Here is a 17570-nt window from a genome sequence, read left to right on the forward strand (position 1 = left end):
GGAGTGTTAGATTCCAGAGCTAAAGAGATAATTACGCTATTTTATTATAACACTGTAAAATTTTAGTTAGAGAGTTCACTTAACTTAATTCCAATATCTTTTCAAAGAAAATCTTTCTCATCATTTCAAGGATCACAATTCTATGAAATTATTCCCTTAAAGATTTTGTAGCAAAAATTCAGCTAATGGATTCTTTTGAATATAAGACTAATTACTTTTGGAAAACGAGAAGCTTGTTTACTGACAGGTAGTTAAAGTAACAGGTGTATTACATTACAGATCACATATACACAATACTGCATGAAGAGACACATTTGCTAAGATATATAAACATATATATATTCTCAAGACATTTTCTGTCACTGTGCATTTAGTTTCAATGTCTCAATTACTTTTCCTTGTTAGATATAAAATATTTGCTTTGCTAACTCAATTTACATTTTACATGTTTTTTTTTTCTATCTTTGAATGTTTCAGAGTCTATGCAAACCTCAATGTCGCTAAATGCTAAAAGTGTTATATTGAAGAGGAAAAATGACTGACTTCAATCAACCACAACAGATTCGTTATCATAATAATGATGACAATAATGTTAATATATATGTGAGTGTGTGTGTGGGTGTGTATTCTTTTACTTGTTTCAGTCATTTGACTGCGGCCATGCTGGAGCACCATCTTGAAGGATTTTAGTTGAACAAATCGACACCAGGACTTTCTTTTTCAAGTCCAGTACTTATTCTATCGCTCTCTTTTGCTGAACCACTAAGTTACAGGGACATAACTACACCAACACTGGTTGTTAAGTGGTAATGGGGGGACAAACACAGACACAAAGACACACACACATGCATATATCAGAGGTGACTCCAGGTCATCAGTGTCACTCAGGCTCATCACAGATTTTGCATAAGATACATGCCTACTCAAAGAATTTCATATTTTTACGCTTTATTTCTAGCCCCAAATGGCTTATTTTTTATATCTAACACTATTCTTTAATCCATTTCTAAGTTAAGGATAAAAATAAAGCAACCTTGCAAAACACAACTGATCTTTACATACAGACACACAGAATAACAACAATCAAATAACGACAGCAGAGTGCACAACAAACATCAGTGATCTGACTGTTGCTTGTACTCTTGACAAGAAATGCCAGTTAGTTTTTTTTTACACATACCAGGCTTGTTCGTATCAGCCCAAGTTGTTGGATAATTTTTTGTTCCTTTAAGAATGGAAACTTTTCATAGATTGGAATTTAAATCCTAATCTCTATGGAAATTTACTGTTTCAAGGAAACATTGAATTTGAATTACTAATTTTTACAATTATAGATAACGACTTATGCTATAACTTCTGAGCCTGAGTCAGGCACATGTGAACAATGTTGAGAGAACGTCTGCTATGAATGATATTTTTTGACTCAGGTCACTTCTAAGATGACCACCAGACACTGAATGAAAATAAATGAACTGCAACCAGGCTCAATAAAAGAAGCCTGAGTTACTGGCTGTAATTACATACTTGAAGTCAGTATTAGTAGTAGTAGAAATTAAATCAGCTTGCAAATACATGTTCACTTTACTAAATTTATACTCAGGCTAAGCCTGAACAGCATGTGTGCCGGAGTCACCACTGCTATATATATATAACAAGGTTATGTCTACCAAATCCATGCACAAAGCTTTGGTCAGTCTGAGGTTTTAGTAGAAAACACTTGTCCAAGGTGTCACAATGGGACTGAACCTGGAACCATGTGGTTGGGAAGCAAGCTTCCTATCACACAGCCATGTCTATATACATTGTATTATATTTTTATTTTGAGTCAGTTTCATATATATGAGACTGACTCACATATATATATGAGTCATATGTATGCATATATATATATATATATATATATATATATATATATATATATATATATATATATATATATATATATATATACATATACATATAAATATATATATATGTATGTATGTATACATACACGCTTGCATATATTATCAATCTCAATCTTGTCAACATCAGCTTCAAATTCATTAACATCAAAAATAAATAACATCAATTTAACCTTTTATTCATTATTCCTACTTAACTCTTTTAATATATTATTCCAAAAAATTCCAGCACAGTCATCTTCGGTAATAAAAATCAGTCTGCTGTTGATCAATATATGTATTTATGAATGTAAATACACATTGATCAAAACTGGGTAGACTTTGATTATCAAAGATGATTGTGCTGGGTGATTTAGGAATGGAAATAATGAATAAAAGGTTAGACTGATGTTATTTTTGTCTTTGTCTTGTTGCATAAGTATCTAGTATAGTACGTAATTTTACATACGTCTAATGAATAATTATATGTATATCTATGGTAATGTGACAGTTTTTATTATCCAAAACTTGTAATCCTTTACAAAACCTTTTAATGTTCACATTCTTTTACAATTCTTCAACAAGTAATCACTGCTGTCAAAGTCTACTCATAAAAAAAAAAAAAAAAATTTGCTCCATTCTTCAGAGACATTTAAGTTGACGATAATGAAATTAAAGTTGACAATGATAAAAATCAAGAAAGACAACATAATCATGACTGAAAGTAATGAAACTGAGGCTGACAATGATGAAATTGCGGTTGGCATTGATGAGATTGAAGTTGATGATGATGATTTTGAGGTGGAAACACAGTATATATTTCTTTGGTCTAGGCACTTGGTCAATTTTTGTTCATAGGAATAGAGTTGACTTAATTTGATATGTATTGTATTGATATATATGTCATTGACTTTAGAAGAATAGAATTTGATGAATTGAGCTTCATGGGATTTGAGCTTGGAATGCAAAAGATAAAAGCCAAGTTTTTGTAAGGAATTTTGTTCAGGTTCTGTTGTCTGTTGTGCTACTGATAACACCAAGCATACTCCTTTATTTAGAGAAGAAGAAGAAGGAGGAGGAGGAGGAGGAGGAGGAGGAGGGGAGAAGAAGAAGAGGAAGAAGAAGAAGTTACAGTATAGTCCCAGATTATCTTTCATTGAACAGACCTACAGCCAGTGGTGGACTGGTCTAAAAATATTGGTTGCCATAACTACAATGCTATCATATAATTTCTTTTTTGTTAAAAGTATTCTTTTCAACTGTCTACAAACACAGCCAGGCTGACATAATTAATGCATTCTTCCAAGGGTGAATAAAAAATTCTCAAACTTGAGGGGATGGGCCCCTTAGATGCTAACATAAGCCCCCCCATATATGGATTCTAGTGGCACAGGAGCCCACTTGCCATTGGGCAAGCGGGCAACCTGGCCAGTCTGCCACTGCCTACGGCACATCAATAGTGGGATGAATAACTAGGAAGAGATTTACTGTTCCAGATGTATTACATCTCCTATTATGCATTCCAATACAAAGTGGTTAAGTGTTCTGTGTGCAATGTTACAAGAAGTTTTGAGACTCAAGTCTTCTTCAAGAAGAACCCTACTAACATAGCTTCCTCTCCTTCAATTCTTCTCAGCTTCAATGTTGTCCATTTGTCTTATATAATAATGAACTTATTGTATATATTGCTCAGGGTGCAGTACATCTCATCAGAAAAAAATAACCAAAATTGCATGAGCAGTACACAGAATATGTGCAGGAAGTGAACAGTGAAAAATGTTTTAAAAAGAATAAGAAGAAACGGGGGTGGGGGGTACCAGGTGCACTATTGGCAAATTTCAAGAAGCAGGGAAGTTTTGAAGGATGCAGTGTCTCAATGTCTAATAACTGATGGAAGTAATTTATTTCTTGCTTCATCTATGGGTTGGGTTGTATCTGCACAATACGGTAAACTTCCTCCTATCTGACACCACTGGGCTAAAGGGCAGCTGGATAACTGAATTTCCCAAATATCTGATCATCACCTTTTGTTGTTGGCACTCCATCGCTTACGACGTCGAGAGTTCCAGTTGATCCGATCAACGGAACAGTCTGCTTGTGAAATTAACGTGCAAGTGGCTGAGCACTCCACAGACACATGTACCCTTAACGTAGTTCTCAGGGATATTCAGCGTGACACAATGTGACAAGGCTGACCCTTTGAATTACAGGAAGTAAGAGTGAGAGAAAGTTGTGGTGGAAGAGTACAGCAGGGTTCGCCACCATCCCCTGCCGGAGCCTCGTGGAGCTTTTAGGTGTTTTCGTTCAATAAACACTCACAATGCCCGGTCTGGGAATCGAAACCGCGATCCTATGACCGCGAGTCCGCTGCCCTAACCACTGGGCCATTGCGCCTCCACCATCACCTTTTAAACTACTTACAAAACTCATTAAAACTCTCTATGTATATTAGTATTGCCATTAATATTCTGAATAAAGTAAAAATAAGAAAAACAGGAAGAAATAAAAGTATAATTTAAGAAAAGGTTTTATTTACCTAATAAAATACAAGTACTGTGAATACAAAAAAAAAAAACTGTACTGCACTTTGAGATATAGTAGGAACTTTCTTTTAATGACAATTAATTAGCACAAATTCTTTTGACTCTAATTGATAACACATTTTCTTTTCTTTTTTTTTTTTTTTTGTTGAAGTGGTGCTGATTGCTTGGGAGTTTCAGTTATTTGAGTACCAGAGGGAGTTTAAAGTTTACTATAGTATGTTTTCATGTAACTCTATTTTGTGATATTTCGAAAGTGAACATTAGAGTTGATCCGTTATTCCTAATCTTCACCTAACTCTTCCATGACGTTTTTCTTCCATAAGAAAACAATGTTACCCTTTCTCAATACTCCGCCAAATTATAATTTATAGTAGTGTAATTATTTCACTTACAAATATGCACCTGTGCTTCTGCTATCACAACTAGCTTGAGCCAATGAAGGGAGTAGTAACATAGTCACCCATTTTGTTAGAAATAACAGCAGATTTCCAAAAAAAGAACAGAAATTGCAAGCACATAGTAGATAATGTAGTTCTAGTTATACAGGGTGTCCACAAAGTCTGGGTACATGGAGTAAATAAAATCAGAACATAAACAATTAAAGATAAGAAATAATAATTCCTTGAAGTATGTGTTAATCCCCATGTGGGTTACATGGAGTAAATAAAATCATAACATAAACAATTAAATATATAAGAAATAATAATTTCTTAAAGTGTGTTAATTCCTATATACCCAGACTTTGTGGACACCCTGCAGTATGTTTGAATAAAATATAAGATGATCAGAGCTGGAATATTTTTGATCTTAAGTTTTGCTTGATTAGAGCTGACCTGGGATGAAATAACCTCTCTTCTTGACTCAGTCTTCTTTTCAATCCATTTGCATCCACTCTATTTTCTAAATTCAGAGTTGCTCTTATTATTCTAGATAGTTGATTACTTACTTATTTAAGTTTTTTGCTCCTTATGAGTAAGTCATTAATTACTTTGCTCCACTGTTCTCAATTCTGGGCTGTTTTTTCTGCTTCTTTTCAGTTAGATCCATGCTTTCCCAGCTTTCTTTGCTGCACCATGTCATATGTTTCTCTCAGGGAAGGCTTTCTACTTTCCGGTTTTGATGGTTTTGAATAGTCATCAATGCTTTTGTAACTTTTCTTTTCTAGGTAGGTGCCTTGACCCTATACGAACCCCTTTTTACTTCTGGCTAGTGGTGCTCCATATTAATCTGGCTTCTATCCTTCTATCTGGCTTCTTCAGCATGGAGGCCCTACTTTTGCATTCCACTGATATTGATCTCACAGGAGCACACAAACCATTATACTGCAAGAAGGACTGGAACTTGTGGTGAGGATAGTTGATTCCCCTTGACTTATTATGTAGTTGGATATAAGTACCAGTAATCTACTGCAGGTCGACTCAATTAGCTGTAATTCTTCTATGTAGATTCTGACCAGTTGTTAAAGTATAGGTATTGTTATTGTGTAGTTAGTGTTCATGTTAATGCAAAGAGTATTAACAAGTTAACTATAAATAATTACTTGGAGCCAGATTAAACAAACAAAACAATACTAATTAATATTATTTAAATTATTTTAACAAGTGTGGGAGACAACTTTGGTTGTGTTTCTGACTTATTATTTTTTCATCAGCAAAACAGACTTCATCATAATTGCTAAAGTAGTGGTAAGAGAATCACAAAGTAAATGCACAAGATTGCTTGGCCAGTGGTCATAATAGAAAAACAGAATTGTTTAGATAATAGATAATTGGGAGACATCACCTGCAGTGTTGATATATTTAATGCATGTAATGATAAAAAGCTAACTAGAAGTAATTAGTCTGTGAGGAGAAAAAAGCAATATTAATCAATGACTAATTTTAATTATTGATGGAAGTCTAATGATATTTGCTCAAGTTGCTATAAATGTTGTTGATGATGATGACGGAGAAACAAGAGAGAAAAAGAAGACAGTAATAGTAAAATTAAAAGAAAAATCATCAAGCATAGACACTTTATCGTTTTCACAAACCAATGAAAAAGTCTGTATGGTCAACTGACCTAATAGAAATAACAGACAAATATCTCTCAAATCGCACCCCACTACATTAGGAAAGAACATACTGGATAATATTAGTTCTAGATTCACAGCATATAGAAGAAAAAAAAAAGTCAAGGGGGTCACAGTTGAAAAGCCTTTTTGATAATTGAACAGAGCTGACCAAAGGTGTGTGCGTGTTTGTGTGTGTGTATACAGAGTGTTCCAAAAAAGTGTATGCACACACTGAATGATTATAAAGTCAGGAATTATTAAAATATATTTCATTTTCAAAATTTAATAGAAACTACAGACAAATTTTGATTTTCTTATAAACACCTGTTTTCAAACTGTTGAGTATTCTGAAAATGCTAAGCAATGGAATCAGAAATGTTCAGTGTTTGGGTGCCTTCTTGTTCAATGGCCACTCTCAATTTGTCAATTGTTGATGGTTTTGTACTGTAAACTTTATCTGTTATGAATCCCCATGAAAAATGGTCTAGTGGTTTGATATCTAGTAAATACAGAGAGTATTCTACAGAACCTCTTCATCTAATCAACTTGTTTGGCAAAATGTCATCAGGGTAGGCTGTTACATTATTATGATAGTGTGGGGTGCCCCACCTAGCTGGAAATAAAATCTCCACATCTTCAAAGTCCTCTTGAATGCTTGGCATGACAGATTGTTATAGCAAGTTCAAGTAAATGGGACCAGTTACAGCATGTTTTTTTTTTATTTGTTTCAGTCATTAGACTGTGGCCATGCTGGGGTACTACCTTGAAGAATTTTTAGTTGAATGAATTGATCCCAGTACTTTTCTTTTAAAGCCTGGTACTTATTCAATCAAACCCTTTGGCTGAACTGCTAAGTTACGGGGATGTAAACACACCAACACCAGTTGTCAAGTGGTGGTGGAAGAGAAACACTCACACACATATACAATGGGTTTCTTTTAGTTTCCATCTATCAAATCCACTCACAAAGCTTTGATCGGTTATAGTAGAAGACACTTGTCCAAGCTTCTTACTACACAGCCATGCCTATCACCTCTAAAACAAACAAATTCCAGTAAATAATTTTTATGATAAGCTATAACATAATGTAATTCCTGGTAAATTAACCTGATGTTTCACTGTAATATGTGGTTTCTCAAGTCCCCATTAGGTGTAATTGTGATGGTTAATTGAGCCATTTAATTTAAACATAGCTTCATCACTCCAAACAATCTTTGTTGGAAAGTGTGCAACTTCCATTCACAAAACTCCAAGTTTTGTGAATGCCAAGAACCACTCACAAAACTCCACTCTTCTTTCTGGATCATTTTCACTGAGAGCATGGACTATTTTTGGAATGTAACTTTTCCAGGGACAGTGCTTCAAAATATGATGAACATTTGATTTTGAAATTCCTATCTCACAACTCACTTGCTTTGGGAAAGTGTCTTCTACTATTGATGAAAATTAGTTGTAGACACATTACTAGTCACACTGGCAAGGCTTGAACTTGAAACATCAGTTAAGTTTCCATTATTACATTAACCATAAGGCAGCGAGCTGGCAGAATTATTAGCATGCCGGGCAAAATGCTTACTAGTATTTCTGCCATCTTTATGCTCTGAGTTCAAATTCTGCCGAAGTTGACTTTGCTGTTCATATTTTGGAGGCAATAAATTAAGTACCAGTGAAACACTGGGGTCAACGTAATCAACTTATCCACTCCTCCAAAATGGCTGCCCATGGCAAATTTAGAAACCATTAAGGCAGTGATCTGGTAGAATCATGAGCATGCTTGGTAAAATGCTTAGCAGTATTTCGTCTGTCTTTATTTTGTGAGTTCAAATTCCGCCGAGGGCAACTTTACTTTTCATCCTTTCGGGGTCAATGAAAAAAGTGCCAGTTGGGGTTGATGTAATCGACTTATGCCCTCCCTCAAACTTGCTGGCCTTGTGCCAAGATTTGAAACCATTATTACATTAACTATTCTCACCCTGTTTTCTGTTTGTTCTAAAGAAGAGCAGCATTTACTGATCCATTTTCTGTAACAGAGACAGAAATCATCAGAAGCTTTCATCAAAGTATGTGGACAGTGTTTTACCAGTATAAACTGTCTATAGATAGATCGAAAAATTTAGAAATGGTCACACAAGAAAGAACCAGTATTACTATCCTTTACTTATAACAACACTGAACAAGTTCATGACACGGTTCTGTACAAATGAGAGGTATGTATTGATGAAGTGGCATATAATTTGCAAATATGTCATGTCATAGTAGATTTGGCTTTGGTTAAATTTGTGCAAGATAGGTCCAAAAACTTATAGAATGGTACGAACAAAATCGTTTTCAAATCTACTCATAACTTTTGGATCACTATCATAATATAAGTAATACATCTTCAGAATAAATGAATAAATAAATAGATATAGAATTGTCACTGGTGGCAAAATATGGATATATCCCTATGAACGAGAGAGTAAATGTGAGAATATAGAATACAAACCTTCACAATCGGCTGATAGAAAAAAAAAGTTAAAAACTTAACCAACGGCAGAAAAAGTGATTCCGATATTTTATTGGAACTTGTAACGGCCAATATTGAAGCAATATCAACAGTGAAGATGTTCATTATAGGGAGATGTTATACGACAAGCTAAAGCCTGCAATTCAAAGCAAATGCTGAGGACTACTGTTGAAAATCTTTGTGCTGTTGCATGACAATGCCTATCTTCATACAGCCGCTCACATCATTGAAATATTTCAGAAACTCAAATTTGCGATATTAGTGCGTTCTCCATTAGTCTCCTTCCTGCCACCTGTTTGCTCTAACAGAAGATGTTTTAGGAGGAAATGATTTGCCTCAGATTAAGAAATGAAGAGGTGAATATGTTTAAAACGTGACTCGTATCTTATCTGAAAACATTTTCCTGATACTATAATGAGGGTTACTAAATGTATTAAAAAAAAAAAGGCGTGCGTGTGTACATATATATATATATATATATATATATATATATATATATATATAGAGAGAGAGAGAGAGAGAGAGAGATAGATAGATAGATATGGAGAAAGAAAGACTGCATTATTGAACAATAAATCATTTCTTCACGACTTCGACGAGTTTAATGTTCCACCGAAAACATAATCTACAACATAAAACGGTAAAAAAAAAAAAAAAAAACGCACACAGTTTAGAAGATCGAAGTTCAGCGATTGATCCAGAAATCATTGATCATGATGTGATTATTTTAAGAGTAGTCAGAGACAGTTTTTTTTTCTAATTGCAGTTATTTCACAGAGTCGATAGGGAGTACTAATTTTTTGTTTATTTTTGTAATTACCACCTTACCTTCGAGAATCGTTAAACAGTAACAGTTGCATACTGAGTCAAATAACTCTACCTTTTCCTTACAGTTTTGATTCCTCGAGCAAATATATACTTAAATTGATAATGTATGAATTACATACAGAAAGCATAAGAAAATAATAAAGAGGAAAAGAAACTTTCACTGCGTAAATATATTATTGTGAGCACCAATAACAAGTTCTATTAAAAACTTTCAAAATACTTTCTTTCATTTCATTTTTATTTTATCTTTATTATTTTTTTGACTTTTAAAGTATACAGAGTGGCACTTCTCAAGAATCTGTTTTTCTCAACAGTATTTATTTAACTAAGTAAAATCTTTTGACAAACCATTTCGTGACAACCACTTGACTGCTTGCTTCTAACGTATCGAAAGTATAAAATTAATAAATGTGACCAACGACCCGACAGTTTTTCTTTCTTTGTTTTGTTTTGTACTTTTTGATTTCATACCTTAAAAAACAGTGTTAGTTATCACTTGAACAATAAAGTCAAAGTTTATATTGCTTCATTTCTTTAAAGAAATGTAAAGAAAATAGTTTTACCATCGACAAAGTGCATTAAATTGTAAATATAGACATTTTTTAATTGAATTTATTTAAATTTCTCGTTTCGTTTGTTCCACTCATAATTTTGTTTTGCTTATACGGCTAAAGTGCCCACTCGACCTGACCAATCAAAAGTGTCGTCGGCCTTCGTTAGTCTGACCTAAACCCACTTTAAATCGTTATTCGCGCACTCTATGCCTACCTTAGGTCATATTTTGAGCTTCGTTATTCTTTTTTGTTTTTAGTTAGCTATTCTTTTTTTTTCTTCTTCTCTCCCTTTCTGAATAATCTCACAAATTAATGCATTGTTTCTTACGTTTGTTATTTATATCTGGAAAGTACAGGGACGGAAAAGAAAAACATCAACAAATTCTCACGCACGTTTTGATTTGAAATCGTCTGCCGACTAAATCTGCTGATATATCATTTTTCGTGTTTCATTCATTGTTACACGCTAGAAATTACTATTTTGTTTCATTGATATTGTTTGTTGATAGTTGATTTGAATATCTATGTGTTTGCGGTTTCAAAACGATGTCTCATATCGATAGTTCTCATCAACAACAATATCAATCGATCAACAGCAATACTTCTTTATGTAACCTTAAAAATAGTAACACGACTGATGATCTCCCTAAACAGTTCGTGTCTTCTCTAAGAATTCTTTTCGATATTCTCGATGAAAACCACAGTGGTTATGTTCGATTATTGGATATTGAAAGCCGATGGAAGGAAGACGGTGTTAAAGGCCTTCCGCCTGGTGTTGTAGATGCTCTCAGAAAAGTGACACCACCAAATGGTTACTTGAATTTTGATAGATTTGTAGCCGGTCTGAAACTCGTTCTGTGGCGAAACAGACTTAATGATTCTCAGAATAATACTGATGTTGAGCAATCAGATCAAGATGGGGTTTTCTTAGGTAAGGAAAACAAATTAAACAATTATAATGATGAAAAAACTATGAATTTCACAGGGTCACAAGAGCAGTACGGCCACATAAATATTTCGCCAAATATTGATGGTCAGTTTTTCAATCGGCATCACAACACTGCGGCGGATGTCTTTAACAGCAGCTTAACTCCAGCCACTGGTATAACGAATGTGCCTGGCCGACTGGGCAGCAGTCAGCACACTACCTTAGGCCATCAGAACAGTGCGACAAACGTGACAACCAATGTGCATAGCAGTGGTCATCAACACAACACTCATTATCAGACATCAGCTAGTCATTATAATTCAAACAATACACATTACAACACCCCGGTTAATAGTAGCCACGATACTAGTCGATATAGCAATAATAACAGTCTTCAATCTATTGGAACTGGAGTAGGAAACAATGCTGTGTCTAATGACAAGTTTACTCACAACCAACGTTTACCTTGTCTCACAAGATCTGCAGACAGGCCACCCCTTCAATCACGACAGGTGAGCCACTCACACCTTCAATATAATACTGATACACAAGAACCTTTTGTAACTGACCAGGCATCTTTACCCACACATGCATCTAATACACACCAACGTTCCTTGTCTCCACCCCAAGTGCCACCAAGAGACCAAAGCAAAGCCAATATTCTTAACGAATTGAAACTCTGGCAGAAACAGCGTATGAAACATGTAACCCCAACTGCAGCAGAATCACAAAATACAAATCGTTACACATCGTCCAAATGGAATTCTGGACGAAATATATCTGCAAATGAAAGCAAAGATACAGACAGGAATATATATGGTAAGAATAACTAATATTGTATTACACGCACGCACACACACACACATATGCACATGCACACACTAGTTTGATTGAATTTTAGAAAAGGCATTTGCACATTACAATCTTGAATATTTCTGTTTTAGCGAAATATTTCTCATTCAGATTAAGAATTCTATTCTGCCTTGTTTCAGAGTCAAATAAGATAAAAAAGCATTTTATATTATTCTTAAATATATTTTATACATAATCCTGTAATAGATAATTTAGTTTGTGAGTTTTTATATAAAAGTACTATTTACATGAATATATTGTGAATTTTCATATAAAATTCTTTTCTTATTTGAATATATTTGCTATTTAGGTATATTATATATGTACACATGTTTTTTGAAGGATAAAATTACTTATTATTCATTTCATGGTAATCTATATTTCTTCTTTCAACTAGAATAGTAAAACACTTCTTTTTTTTATTTCCTCACTTTTAAGTGATATAAAAATATTTAAACCATATATCAGTACTAAATTTAAATAAGTTATTGACCACTGCAAAATTTTCAGTGCATGTATTTATTTTTTTTCCTTTTGAAAATGGGAATTTTTATTCTTAAATCTGTTAACTATTTGTGGTACTTTTTCCTACATTATTGATCAAGTAACCAATAAAAGTTCTTTTACTCAAAAACTTCATGATCTATACAATGTAAAAGCATGAATACTTATCGGAAAAGTTTTTTTTCCTTTTTTTTACTAACACCTACAAACCTTTACAAGTTACTACATAGTACTAAATAGCCAAATTGTCCACAGGGTTCCAAGGTTTATAATATACTACATGTAGGTATTGCCCCCCCCCCCCAACCTCTAGTTCATTGAAAAAACACTAAAAACCAATGATAAACACGTTGTTTATCAACAAATATCGCAATTTTATTAATCAAAATGATTTAAAAGTATGGTGATAGATATAGCATCACCACCGTCATCATCATCATTACATTCACCATTATAAGTATCGTCGTCATTGTCGTCACAATTCCAGTATTAAGGAATTCGTGTCATCGCGAAAATTTCATTTCCCCTGTTCATTAAGTTCAAGGCCAATAACTCTTTAACACAATTTTGATTTCCTGGTTAATGATTGAAAATTAAAAATATTTTCAAGTTCTGGGTACATAGAGATAATTCTCTCTCTTTCACACACACACACGTTATCAAAAGTATATACACAAATATATGTGCTTCTTTATATATATATATATATATATATATATATATATATATATATATGTAGTCTATGCACAATGAAATCTATACTATTATAGTTGGCTAGTTACAAGACAAGAATGCATAAAGACCAGAAAATACATAACTTCTTGCAAGTGAAAATTTTGACATCTACACCCCACCACTCCACACATAAACGTGCGTGTACATACACACACACACGTGTGTATGTGTCTCTATTATATGTGCATCTTACACGTACACACACACACACACATATTTAGATGCATGTGTATATATATATATATATACATATATATATATATATATATATATATATATATATATATATATATATATATATATATATATATAGAGAGAGAGAGAGAGAGAGAGAGAGAGAGAGAGAGATATGTATATGTATACACATATATGTATAGATAAGTATATGTATAAACATATATATATAGTTACATATGAGGTGGTATCAAAAAGTTCCTGGACTAGTCCTGTAGCACGCCAACAGATGGCAGCACACAGTTGCATGCACAGTGAAAGCTAGCAGTGACCTTTATGAGGCAAGTGTACTGAGTGACATTGCTGTGTTTACTTTGCAAGTTGTGAAATTTTTGCTTTTGTGATCACGTATGCTGTAGTCTGCAATTTTTGTCATGGAGAGGAAGTTGGAATAAAGTGCCAACATTAAATTTTGTGTTAAACTTCAAATGGTGGTGTGTTTACGTCCCCGTAACTTAGCGGTTTGGCTAAAGAGATCGATAGAATAAGTACTAGGCTTCCAAAGAATAAGTCCTGGGGTTGATTTGCTTGACTAAAGGTGGTGCTCCAGCATGGCCGCAGTCAAATGACTGAAACAAGTAAAAGAGTAAGTCTGCTACAGAGACATTGAGCATGCATTGACAATCTTACTGTAATGAGTCGTACACAATGTTTCAAGTGGCATGGGCGCTTCAAAAGTCACAGCTCAATCAAGAGCATGCGCATCATTGTTTTCAACATTCATTGTATTGTGCATCAAGAATTGGACTCCCAGGGCCAGACCATCAATCAAGAGTTCTACTATGACGTTTTGAAGTATTTGAAGGAGGACATTTGACAAAAGCAACTGGATATGTGGAATGTGAAGAATCCAGTTCTTCATGATGACAGTGCGCCCTGACACCAAGCTTGTGAGTTCCTTACCAAAAAACAACATGGCATTGCTTCCACACCCATTCTATCCACTAGATTTAGTGCCTGAAGACTTCCATCTTTTCCCGAAAATGAAAATGCAGCTCAAAGGTTGATGTTTTTACACTGTTGTCGAGATCAAGTGTGAATCGCAGAAGGTCCAAGACAGAAAATGACTTCTATGCTGGATTCCAAAAGCTGCAGTGTATTGCTGCACAAGGTGACTCTTTCGAAGGAGATGAGGTTAAAACTTAGGTAAATAAGTTATTTTTTATTAAACATAACTAGTCGAGGAACTTTTTGATATCACCTTATATATTCATATAAACAAATGTATACACGCACATTTGTAAACACAAATATCTAGGACATAAAAGACATATCCTAATTACTGTAATGCAAAATCCACTCCAAGATCCATGTTTCACATTGTAAGAAGAGACACCTGTATAATGAAGTTTCATAGTGCCCCTGGAAAATGTGCATTTTCCAGTACCACTTTTTTCATTTTGAAAGAGATAGATCCAATGGTAAGATGATTAGTATCTTTTCCTAGTTGTAGGAGTTGCTGGAAATCAAGCTGGCTGGAAACTGCATTAACCCTTTTAGCATTCAGATTACTATTTTAAATGTGAAAAAAAGTAAAGATCCCTTTTGTTAATGAACGACCATGGGATTGCACCTAGAAAGTTATCCATTGAGGCACAAGTCTGAGTAAGATTGTCTATGGAATACCAGCAGTTGCCAAGCCTTCCCTCCTCATGCCACTGATGTTATACAAGGGAAAGGCAAAGACCAATAGAGTTTGGCACCAGTGACGTTGCAGATCATTTCTACAGCTGAGTGAACTGGAACAATGTGAAATAAAGTGTCTTGTTCAAGAACACAACACACAGCCCAGTCTGGGAATCGAACTCACTACCTCATGATTGTGAGTCTGATGCTCTAACCACTAAACCATGCACCTTCTATAATGCTTACTTATCTACATTGTTTTGAATTAATCACGCATTACTTGTAGCTTCAAACTGTTTATTTTTACACTGACATTGTAGGGTAGGTGTGAGAGGTAGGATCTGGCCAGTTTGAACATAAAAGAGGTAGAATATTTTGGCTACATATAGCTGGTTTAAATACTAATGAATTAAAGCTGATATAGCCACAAGGCATTAGAGCAGTGCTAATAGATTGCCATTCTCTCATAGCTAAGAAGCCCTTTCTACCTTTCTAGATAGATGTTTTGACAAGAACAGTACCCATCACTCCCAGAGTGGTCTCTCATTGCACTCATTGGCCATCTTGCATACTTCTATGTTCAATTCTTGATGTTCAATTCTTGATAGTCAGTGTCTCTTTGAGCCATCAGTTTTAACTTGGTGAGAAAGATTGCCAGAAACATGCTTGGTTTCGAGAAACACTTCACAGCTAGCTAGCCTGGTGGGGATGCCAATTTAGTCATTTATGACCTAGCCGTGTAATTGGTTGTACTGGATTACAATACTTTTAGTACTTAAAGCAACCTGACGTCGCACCCACATGCACAAATGCTGACAGAGATTTAAGATTTTTATATATTTGCATACACATGCATGCAGGCAATTAATCAGCATCTTATGTGTGCATAAAAATATGTTTGTATGTGGGTGTTTGCCAAAAGTAAAAACAAAAGAATGTTCATTGTAAAACCTGTTGTTTTAGATTGGCAAACTATTTTGTCAATCATCTTTATTCCAATAAAGAAAAAACCTAAAATCTTGAAATCAGATAAATATCTAAACATGACAGTAACAAACGACAGTTCTTTGCTATAATTTTTAATAATCTTATTTGTACCCTGGGGGAAGGCAGGAAAAAAAAAGGTAGAATACTTATAGAATTGTAGATGATCCACAAATGTTTTTGATGTCAATTAGAGAGCTATGTAATATAACAATATTTTGAGGAATTTTTCTACTCCTCTGCAATTCAGTTTGATAAAGAAAAGATTCTTCTTTTCTATTTTGAGGGTAGTTATCTACTAAGGTTTGTTGCCAACATGAATTCAAGAATGTAGAGTTAAACTATTGCTATCTCTGACAATTTATGTATATGTGTGTGTGTATGTTTGTATGTATGTATGTATATATATATATATATATATATATATATATATATATATATATATATATATATATACCTGAGTAAGCTCATAAATGTGAAGCAAGGTGGAAAAAAATAGTACTCGAATACCAGAGGTAGAGTAATATACTTTATTATTAAAGCTGCAAAAACATTACAAAAATATCACCAAAAAAATTTCTACTCAGAGTTTCTTGTTTCTGTTTGTCGGGTAGTTGTGATCAAGAATGGAATAAAAAAAAAATCACAATTTTTATTTCATTCTTGATCACAACTGCCCGATGAACGGGAACATGAAACTCAGCAGCTTTTTTTGTGATATTTTGGTGATGTTTTTGTAGCTTTGATAATGAAGTACAGGGGTTGGACAAAACAATGGAAACACCTTAAAATTTTGAACAAATTTATTTTAGTATGGGGTAGGACTGCCTTTGGCAGTAATTACAACTAGAATTCTATGAGGTATGGACTTGTACAAAGTTTGAATTGTTTTCAAGGGAATTTTTGTCCATTCTTCAGCTAAAACAGTCTCCAGTTGTTGTAGTGATGATGGTGGAGGATATCGACTCCTTACTTGTTTTTCTAAAATGCACCATAAATGTACAATAATATTGAGATCTGGGGACTGTGGTGGCCAGATAAGATGTCCAGCCTCACTAGAATGTCCCTCGTGCCTTTTAGTAACAACTTTAGTTGTGTGAATTGGTGCATTATCACCCTGAAAGACTGTGTTTCCCTCCGGAAACAGTTCTGCAACCACAGGATGAATTTGATCAGATAAAATGCTTAAGTAGTCTTGACGATTACTTCTGCTGTGAAGGGAAATCATTGGGCTGGCAGATTTCCAAGATATAGCCACCACCCCAAAATCATAACAGATCCTCCTCCATGTTTAACGGTTGGAAGAAGGCAGTCTGGGTCAAATGCTCCTTTTGGCTGTC

The 17570-nt window shown here is 34.3% G+C and overlaps 1 protein-coding gene and 1 long non-coding RNA gene across 3 annotated transcripts in view; one reads left to right on the forward strand and one right to left on the reverse strand.

The window, feature by feature from the left end:
• The window catches only part of LOC128250812 (uncharacterized), a 29585-nt gene extending 19257 nt beyond the window's left edge, over nt 1–10328 (reverse strand). Inside the window, exon 1 of the long non-coding RNA XR_016238804.1 lies at nt 8965–10328. This is a non-coding gene — a long non-coding RNA (uncharacterized LOC128250812). The remainder of the gene's footprint in view (nt 1–8964) is intronic.
• Nucleotides 10329–10463: 135 nt separating this feature from the next.
• The window catches only part of LOC106880544 (suppressor APC domain-containing protein 2), a 92497-nt gene continuing 85390 nt past the window's right edge, over nt 10464–17570 (forward strand). Inside the window, exon 1 of one of the 2 annotated variants that reach the window (XM_014930533.3) lies at nt 10464–12114. In XM_014930533.3, coding sequence (XP_014786019.1) covers nt 10914–12114 — 1201 coding nt within the window. In that variant the 5' untranslated portion in view covers nt 10464–10913. The remainder of the gene's footprint in view (nt 12115–17570) is intronic. The other variant, XM_089344266.1, reaches the window with a different exon arrangement.

The sequence above is a fragment of the Octopus bimaculoides genome, chromosome 2 (assembly GCF_046866305.1).
Source record: "Octopus bimaculoides isolate indiv1 chromosome 2, ASM4686630v1, whole genome shotgun sequence".
In the NCBI taxonomy this organism is placed as follows: domain Eukaryota; kingdom Metazoa; phylum Mollusca; class Cephalopoda; order Octopoda; family Octopodidae; genus Octopus; species Octopus bimaculoides.